Source organism: Sturnira hondurensis, unplaced genomic scaffold (genome assembly GCF_014824575.4).
Source record: "Sturnira hondurensis isolate 20B ecotype Veracruz unplaced genomic scaffold, ASM1482457v3 Scaffold0006437, whole genome shotgun sequence".
In the NCBI taxonomy this organism is placed as follows: Eukaryota; Metazoa; Chordata; class Mammalia; order Chiroptera; family Phyllostomidae; genus Sturnira; species Sturnira hondurensis.
Genome location: NW_028079068.1, coordinates 2,078,289 through 2,088,035, shown reverse-complemented (window position 1 = coordinate 2,088,035; position 9,747 = coordinate 2,078,289). Strand labels below are relative to the sequence as shown.

The 9,747-nt window shown below is 41.7% G+C and overlaps 1 protein-coding gene and 1 non-coding gene across 2 annotated transcripts; both read left to right on the top strand.

Moving 5' to 3' along the window:
* The first annotated feature begins 273 nt into the window (after positions 1-273).
* Positions 274-346, top strand: TRNAR-CCU (transfer RNA arginine (anticodon CCU)). Its single transcript has one exon. It is a non-coding gene; the product is annotated as a tRNA-Arg (tRNA).
* Positions 347-765: 419 nt separating this feature from the next.
* FMC1 (formation of mitochondrial complex V assembly factor 1) lies at positions 766-4,193 on the top strand. The gene is made up of 2 exons (XM_037049096.1): positions 766-1,045; positions 3,900-4,193. Exons 1-2 carry the CDS (start codon positions 908-910, stop codon positions 4,101-4,103), a joined length of 342 nt encoding a protein of 113 aa, XP_036904991.1. The 5' UTR covers positions 766-907; the 3' UTR covers positions 4,104-4,193.
* Positions 4,194-9,747: the final 5,554 nt, after the last annotated feature.

Below are 9,747 nucleotides of genomic sequence, written 5' to 3'. Positions count from 1 at the left end.
CGCAGGCGCGAGGAACAATCACGCAGGCAAATACGTATGCAAAACTGTGCGCGCGCCCGTTCTCGGTTCGGCGCCACGGTGCTGTTCCAGGGTGAAGCGTTTGGAGTTGTAACGCAGCCTTTTGTTCTCTTAACTACAACTCCCAGCATGCTTCGTCTCTCATATTGGTACTAGGTGTGGTGTCCCAGGATAGGTTAAAAAATAACCTTGGTTAAAATGACGTACGAAAGAGAAAAAAGTTGAATACGTTACCTAAGGGCTTCGTTCACAGAAGCCCCAGTGGCCTAATGGATAAGGCATTGGCCTCCTAAGCCAGGGATTGTGGGTTCGAGTCCCATCTGGGGTGAATAAGGTTTTTCCTTTTCAAAGAATAATTGTAACGATTTACCAACTTAATTTTACTTTAAAAAAATCGCCTAATGTACGTGTGACTTTTCTGGTGTTAGGTTACAATTTACGGCCATCACACTCCATTCTCTCCTTCTGATTTGTGGAAGTTAATACGTTGAATTTTGTTATCCCCTCTAAAAATAATATATTTTCGGCGTGTTGTTTCAGATCGATTCCCGCCAGGCTTTCATTACGCGAGGCTCAAGAGGTTATCAGCTAATGGCATTTTAAACTCAATCTGGAAAGGACTTTTCCCTCTCCTAGCTTGTTTTTTAGCTCGTCAGGAAGGAAACCCTCGGCTTCCCTTTGCTTTTCCCTGAACTCCTTAGGGATCTGCTCGGCGTTTGACTAATAAGGCTCCGCAGAGAAGGGAAGTGAGACTTTCCACTGTTTTGCAAGCGAGGAGGGGAGCCGTTAGTGTGGGTCCGACCGTACCATTGAGCGGCTGGGCTTGGGGGGTGAGGCAGGTAGAGGGGAGTAAGGGCGCCGTAGGGCACCAGGCTCGGAGCACTGGAAAATGGCGGCCCTTGGGTCTCCGGCGCGCACTTTACGAGGCCTTCTACGGGAGTTGCGCTACATGAACGCAGCCACTGGTCGACCCTATCGCGACACCGCGGCCTATCGATATCTCGTGAAGGCTTTCCGGGCACATCGGGTACGGAAGCCTCTGTCCGGGATGGGAGGGAAAGTAGAGAATGGGCGGGCGAAGACTGTGCTGGGCCGGTGCGCCCGCACGTCTAGGGCCGACCCTCCCACCCAGTGCGATTCAGGCCAAAAAACTCCCAGGCCCTTCCTAAGTCCACGGCCTCAGCCCAGGGGCCGACCTAGGGCGCGCGGGAGAGTGCTGTCGCGAGGGTGGAGCCGTTTCCAAGGATTTCATTGGCTGTCTTTTGCACAAACCGGGGAGAAAAGTCGAATAGGGAAATAAGGAAATACAGGTGGAAAAGGTATATGAACCTGGTGGACAAGTATAGGGCCACTACCTACGGGATTTACCCACTCTACCCGCCCCTTCCCTAGTAAAGCTACTCTCAGAAGCAATTTTTGAGGCAGAAAGAATAATGTGTAGAATACAGGGAGCTTCCTGAAGAGCAGGAACTGTTTTCCTTGAATTCTACCCCCTACACCGCTTTAAAAAATGGTGCCTTGTAGAGCGGAACTAGAAACTTGTAATGATGTTGTACTGTCAGTTACGACATTAACTTGATATACGACATTACGTTTCTTATGTAGCTGGATAGAAACATGGGAAGCCATCATTGAGAAGGTCCTTTGTGAAATCCACATGCCATATCCCCCTTAGGCAAGAGCAGTAGAAGAGAGTTTCATTTTTTAATGAGAACTGAGACAGGGACAGCGACCCTTTAAGCGACATGTAAAAGAACAACTCAAAACTAGGTTGCCCAGTTCCCATACAAGTCTTCCATCAATGACTGCCTTTGAAGTTAGGCGTCTAACTTGAGAGAGATTGCAACGCATCTCAGAAATTATAATACACTGGAGAGTCATCTTGGGCTCTACAGAAGGAAAGTTATGGTCCTTCAAAAAATGTAGGAAAAGTAGGAACTATCAACCTAAATGTTGAATTCCTGAGCCATGGAAGTTAGAATACAAAATATCAGAACTAAAATTCAGCTGTTAGAAGGCTACAATGGTAGAGACTTCTAGGAACTTGGCTAAAAACGAATTAAGTGCACATGGGTTCTGTCTTATGTTTACAGTCTGCCCAAGGCAGCCTTCTGACCAAGCACTTAGAATAAGTTAAGTGCTCAGGCAGTATACAACAGGGATTCCTAGTATACAGAAGGAGTAGGCTTTCAGAAGGTAATTCATTAAGCAGGAACTTAAGGATAAATTGGAGTTAGCAAATGGGGACTGGAAAAATGAGGTCTAAGTACATAAAGAAGCTGCACAACTGAAAGTCTGGAGGTGAGAACTGGCAGCTGAGAATGGCTGAAACTCAGGGTGTGATTGCTGAAGTGGAGACAGATGAGGTAGGTGGTAGATAGGTCAATCTAAGATTTTTAAGATGACATGTTTATAGTTGTTCCCTGTGGAAGCATTATTACCATCCTTCAGAGAGGCTTGGTAATGGCTGTAAAATTCCTTGGCAGTAAATCAGAATTTTGTGCTATAAATTCCAGAAACACTGCTTTGTGGAAAGCACGTAAGGATGTGGGGAATGGTCTGTCCTGCTGGCTCAGAGCTAACGCACTAGACATCCATGCCCATTTTGTCCATCCTTTCCCTCAGCTGTCAGAGTTCCACTGGGGAGAAACCTCCCGTTTCTCCTTAGGGAAAATAAAGCTTTCTATTTCCTTTTCTCTCTCTTGATTTTTTTACTATGTTATATTCCTGATTGACCCTTCTCTCCAGAATCCTCATGATTCAGGTCTAGCTAAATCAAGAACAGTATTCTCTTGTGCTATACCAAGGGAGAACTCCTGTTTCAGATCCTGTCAATTTAGGTTTACATATCAAGTGGACATGACCCTTTGTTGATGTTTGACATTGGTGTTTACCTCATAAATGTTTAACTATAAAAAGTTAAATTAATTAAAGCAGATGAATTCTATTTTTGAGCAGCGAATGGCATTTTCACATAATGTGATCTGCGGATCTTAAACTTTCTGATTTTCAGATTCTAACCCTAGATATTTAAATAAAGAAAGGGGATTCTATAGGCAATGGTGCCAGATTAATCCACAGTGGACAGGCCCCTTAAGTCACTGAGGCCATGCACACATCTCCATCTCAGCCTCCCCACCCCTCTCACAGCCACAGAGCATGACAGTGGTCAAGTGAAGGACAGTGGGCTAACTTCCTTCATCTGGAAATTAATTATGAGGAAGACAAAATTGACTTTAAGTCACTGAGGACTTCAGAATGCCTCTGAAGTTTCCATCTTCTGAGGGCCATCAGAATCCAGATTTTTCAGATGGATACATCCACTGTGAGAGTAAGAGTGACATGAATGTATGCATATGACTTTTAGATGTAAAAACTTCATTTGGTTATTATTGAGGACAAAGCTACTGTTTTAGACAAAATACATTTTAAATTTTCATTGAAGTGAAAGGCATATGCTACATGAAGCAAAGGCCACAGTCATACAAGCAGCAGCCCTTTATTTAAGGGAAGAAAATTCTCCGTCTGTGAGGTGACACTGATGATCCCACCTCTGTCGTTAACAACCACCCCGCCTCCCTGGGCTTAGTTCCCTCATTTGTGAGATGAGAGAGTTGAAACTAGATGACTTCTTTCCAGTATTAAAACCTGTGCTCATTCAATGAAATACTTCAGTGAAACTTTGTAAAACTTCAGTTAACTAGAGGTCAGCTTTCCTAATTACCAACAATTACAGAGCTCCTCTAGATATGTATTAAGTATACACATATACACATTTCTATTTCCTTTTCAATTTTATTTCTCTAGAATGTTGATTCAGTCTTACTCTGTGGCCTTTCGCTGGGCTGTTGATAGAGGACCTGCCTTTGCTACTTCTCCAGGTCACCAGTGAGAAGCTGTGCAGGGCCCAACATGAGCTTCATTTCCAAGCTGCCACCTACCTCTGCCTCCTGCGCAGTGTCCGTGAACATGTGGCCCTCCATCAGGAATTTCATGGCAAGGGTGAGCGCTCCGTGGAGGAGTCAGCTGGCTTGGTGGGTCTCAAGTTGCCCCAGCAGCCCGGAGGGAAGGGCTGGGAGCCATGACAATGGAGAAGTTCCTCGGATGCAGCCTTCATACAAGAATTTAATTATTTCTGTCATTATGTATTTATCATTAAATTTTCTTTAAAGTTTGGGGATTTTCTCTAATTTTGTTGGCCAGGTGTTTCTTAAGGAGGTTTCATCTTTTCCCTCAGTGAATTGATTGAACTTCTTACAGCAGGCTGATTGATGTTCTGGATTTACTTTTAAAACTCTTTATCAGTGTTTTTTTTTTTAAAGTAATACAAGCCTATTGGTAAGGAATTCAAATGGTATACACATAAAAACCCTCTTTTCTTTTTTAAAGATTTTATTTATTTTTAGAGAGAGTAGAAGGGAGGGAGAAGAAGAGGGAGAGAAACATCGATGTGTGAGAGGAACACCGATTGGTCGCCTCTTGTACATGCCTAACCCACGACCCAGGCAAGTGCCCTGACCGGGAATTGAAAGCTGGATGACACCCAATCACCCGAGCCACCATTGGTCAGGGCAAAGCCCGCTTTTCCTTCCCTTTGTCTCTCCCCACCCCCATCCCCAGGGGGTACCTATTACTAATAGTGTGGTGTGCATCTTTCCAAATACTTCCTATACACATACAGACGTACGATTATACGTAGATACTCTATTGGAAGTACACTAATATCCTGGTAGGAAACGGGTGGCACAGTCAAACAGGGTTACTGAGGAGAGTTAATGAGATGCATAAAGATGCTGCCTGAATTCAGATCAACGGGATGGGCTAACAACAGTGGGGTGCTATTGTGGGGTGGGCAAGAGTAGGTTAATAATAAATAATAATAAATTAAATAAATAAAACAAAAATAAATGTCCATGTACTCACAACTGTAAACCCACTTTTGCCTACCCCTGTATTACTTCCTTGGCCTGACAGAGGTGACTGTTCTGTGTAAGATCATGGTCTCCACTCAACTTCAGGTGTCAAGGAGGACGACCAGGGAGAGGGAGGAGGAAAACACTGACTTCTCTCTCCTTCTGCCTTCTAATCTTCATGTTAGATTGCTCTTCCTATTGAATTTTCTATCAGAGTGAAGGGCTCTTCCATGAACTTGGCCGACCAAGTAAAAAAACTGGGGCTTCATTCTGTATTCCCCTCTTTCTCCACATCCAATCAGCCGCCAATTCTTTTGCAGTGGCTGACATCCTTCTCCCCCCTAGGTCTTCACTGCCTCTGACCCAGTTCAGGCACTGATAATCTTTTGGAGTATTAAACTAGTCTCCTAAATGGCTCCCTTGTTTCTAACATCCTGAATTCCTCAAATAAAAAAATTTCAGGCCCTGGCTGGTGTAGTTCAGTGGATTGAGCATGGGCCTGCGAACCAGAGGATCACGGTTCGATTCCCAGTCAGGGCACATGCCTAGGTTGCAGGCTGGTTCCCTGCAGGCCAACTCCCAGCAGGGGACGCACGAAAGGCAACCATACATTGATGTTTCTCTCCCTCTCTCCTTCTCCTCTAAAGATAGATAAATAAATAAATAAAATCTTTTAAAAAAAGAAAGAAAAGAAATACTAATAGGCGAGACAGTGCAATGATTACAATAAAACCGAGAATCTTAAAAAAAATTTTTCTATAAACTATCAACAGTTCTTTATCTGTGTCCTTTGTGGTATATGTCAGAGTCTTCTGGTATTATAATTATAGGCATGTTTTATGTAACTTCTTTTTCCTGGACCATATGGTTCCTAAGAGTAAGGATCACATGTCACTCATTTTTGTTGTCTCGAAAGCACCTGCTACAGTGACTTAAACACAGCATTATTCAATTGTTGTTTCAAATGCATGGCTCAGTTAGTTCTACTCATTAGAAGTAGTACAATCTGAACAGAACTATTTATAAAGCACTGCACCATCTCTTCTAAATTAACATCAAAATAATAGTATTAAGAGGTCTCTGAACAACTTAATTTACATAAATAAATGACTTGTTTTGCCAATAAAAAAAGAGGTCAAACAGCACTTATTCAATTAAACAGATCAAAAACTAGAAATGTTATTTTTCTTTTTAATCCTCACTTCATGATGTTTATAGATTTTTAAACTATTTTTTAAAAGATTTTATTTATTTATTTTTAGAGAGTGGAAGGGAGGGAGAAAGAGAGGTAGAGAAACATCAATGTGTGGTTGCCTCTCACATGGTCCCTACTGGGGACCTGGCCATCAATCCAGGCCATGTGCCCTGACTGGGAATCAAACCAGAGACCCCTTAGTTCACAGCCTGTGCTCAACCACTGAGTCATACCAGCCAGGGCTGTTTATAGACTTTAGAGAGAGAGGAAGTAAATTGAATTAGGGGGAGAAACATCATTGTAAGATAGAAACTGGTAAGTTGCCTTTCAAATGTGTCCCCACAGGGGATGGAACCCACAACTTAGGTATGTGCCCTTACTGGGAATTGAACCCACAACCTTTTTTTCGTGTATGGGACAAGACTCCAATCAACTGAACCACCTGGCCAAGGCAAAACTATACATGTTTAACATACTTCTCTTCCCTGTTCTGTTTCATTGACATGGTTTTGGGTTGGCCAAAAAATGTTATGTTTTTTCTGTAAAATAAAAGACACATTTTCCATTTTCACCAGTAACTTTATTGATTTGGGTATTTTGAGTATGTTGGCTGTCTCCTGCTGTTGGCTTCTAGTGGGCAGAGGCCAGGGGTGCTGCTCAGCACCAACACCTTCCAATGTGTAAGACAGCCCCACAGCAAGGAATTTGGCTAAAATGTCAATAGTACCAAGAAACTTCGCAAACCACTTCTGACATCTGATCAGCCACAGCACCTCTATATACTGCACAAATCTTTTTTTACATTTCAGTTGCCTTTCTACCTTTCTTGAAATATTAATATGTCAAAAATGTAGCATATTTTCTTCCTGCTTCAATATTAAATGGCTAGACAAAATTTCACCGATTTTGATGTTTTCTAAAAATGCACATTGATATGACAGCTGTCATAACAGAATCTAACAAAACTCTTTTGAATGAAGTTAAAGACAACTAAGCATTACTAGAGCCATTGCAAAAAAAACAATGGACTCTGGCCAACCCAATATATCACCCAAACATGTTTTGCTAAAAAGAAGGAAGCAAAAGGATTTGGATGGGATGATATTTTCATTTTTTTGTTGTTACAATATTATATATGCAATAAATAACATTTTATAGAAAGCAAATGGAGGCAGAACTGCCTAACAAGAAATATTTATTATTTATTATGGTGCTGGCTGGTGTGGTTCAGTGGCTTGAGCACCAGCCTGTGAACCAAGAGGTCGCCAGTTTGATCTCCAGTCAGGCACGTGCCTGGGTTGTGGGCCAGGTCCCCAGTTGGGGGTGATAGGCAACTGATCCATGTATCTCCCATGTTGATATTTCTCTTCCTCTTTTTCTCCCTTGCCCTCCCTCTGAAAGTAAATAAATAAAACCTGAAAAAGAATATTTATTATGGGTTTGAACTCCTGTAGACCTAGGTTTTAATCCCACCTATAATTTACCAGCTGTGTAACCTTGGGCAGGTTAGTTGACTTGAGCGTGTTCCCTCTTCCATACAACGGAAATGCCAACCAGGTGATTGTAATAAATGAGAATAACGTTTACATGAAACATTTGCATAGTACACAATAAATGCCTGACACAAAGAACATCTTCTTTTCATCTTTTTACTACCCTCTCATTCTTTTATCATGAACCCTCCTCTAAGCCCTATAGCCACCAGTCTTCTTAGAGTATAGACCAGTTATATCTTGTGGTTTAAAAATCCGTTTAGACCATTTTTGTTGCTCTGAGGTAATCAATCTGTACCTTTTATCAAGAATTAACTGAACTCAGTGTTTGAAAGAGAAAGAATTGTTTCTGGTACGTGAACTGTATTGGTAGTAATCTTTCTATGCTAAGAAGGTCCCAGAATTAGGGAATCCTGCCATTTTGGCACTGTGTTAACTTACTACTCTATTTTTCATATGGTACCTGCTTTATTACATTCTTTGACTTTGCTCTCTCCTATCTTTTCTACTTTCAACTGCTTCCTCTCACTGAATTCTATTAGAATTTAGCATATATTCGCCAGCCTGCAAACCACACAATCGCAGTTCGATTCCCAGTCAGGGCACATGCCTGGGTGGCAGGTCGGTTCCCTGCAGGCCAACTCCCAGCAGGGGACGCACGAAAGGCAACCACACATTGATGTTTCTCTCCCTCTCTCATTTCCCCCTCTAAAGATAAATAAATAAATAAAATCTTTAAAAAAGATTACAAAAAAATAATTTAGCATATATTTAGAATAACTCAAGACTTTTCCAAGTGCAATAAATAAAAAATAAATCCAGCCCTGACCAGTGTGGCTTGCTTAGGCGTCCTTCCACAAAGTGAAAGGTTGCTGGTTGGATTACCTGTAGGGGCATAAGCCTGGGTGGTGGGTTTGGTTCCCAGCTGGGACACATTCAAGAGGCAACCGATCCATGTCTCTCTCTCACATGGATGTTTCCCTTTCTCCCTCCCTATAAAAAGAAAGTCTTTTTAAAAATAAGAATAAAAGAACCCGCACCCGGATACATCTCAATAAATTTCGGAAATTCAAAGGCAAAAAGAACAAAATTGGAAAGCAGCCAAAATCTTCAAAGGAATGACAGAGAACTGACTTCTTGGGGGCAATGGAAGGTAAAAGGCAGCAGGAAAGATCCAATCCATATGCCAAAAGAAAGTAACTTCCAGTTGAGAATTCTATATCCAATAAATATGTTCATCTGGAATTAAGAAAGCCAAAATAAAGATCTTTTCAGATCAACAAAAGTGTGAGAGGTCTTAGTCAGGTAGCTCAGCTGGTTAGAGCATCGTCCCAATATGACAAAGTTGCAGGTTCAGTCCCTGGTCAGGGCACACACAAGAATCAACCAATGAATGCATAACTAAGTGGAACAACAGACTGATGTTTCTCTGTGTCTTCTTCTCTATCCAAGTATTAACCAGACCCGACCCTGCTTAGCTTCCGATATCAGAAGAGACTGGGCGCGTTCAGGGTGGCATGGCTGTAGACTCTTTCTCTCTAAAATCAATCAATAAAAATAAAATGGGAGAGTACCTCACTAACAGGCAAGCACAAAAGCAAACAAGCAGGGTAGGCAAACTTCTATAAAGAGCCAGATAGTAAATATTTTAGTCTTGCAGGCCATATGGTATGGTATCTGTCACAACCACTCTGCCGTTGTAGCGCAAAATAAACCATAGACAATAGCAAATGATTGAGCCTGGCAGTATTCCAATGAAACTATTCACAAAAATAGGTAGTAGGCTAGATTTGGCCTGTGGACTGGAGATTGTTGACTCCTGTCCTAAAGTTTAAACTTTGGACAGAAGAGAAATGATCCAAAATGAAAAGGCATTAAGAGGAAAGAAAGTGGTAAATAAACACTGATTATATGAAACATGGTTTTTAAAAAAACCTAGGACTAAAACACATCATAAGAGCATATAACAAGAAGTTAAATGAAGTTGGTTTCCTAGGTTCCCTGTGTTATTTCTTGGGAGGACATGTAAAGGTATTGATGAAATTAGACTTTGATACATTAAAGATGCCTGTTGTAACTTCTAGGCTAACCATTAAAAGAATAAAAATGGGATAAAACTTCCAAACTA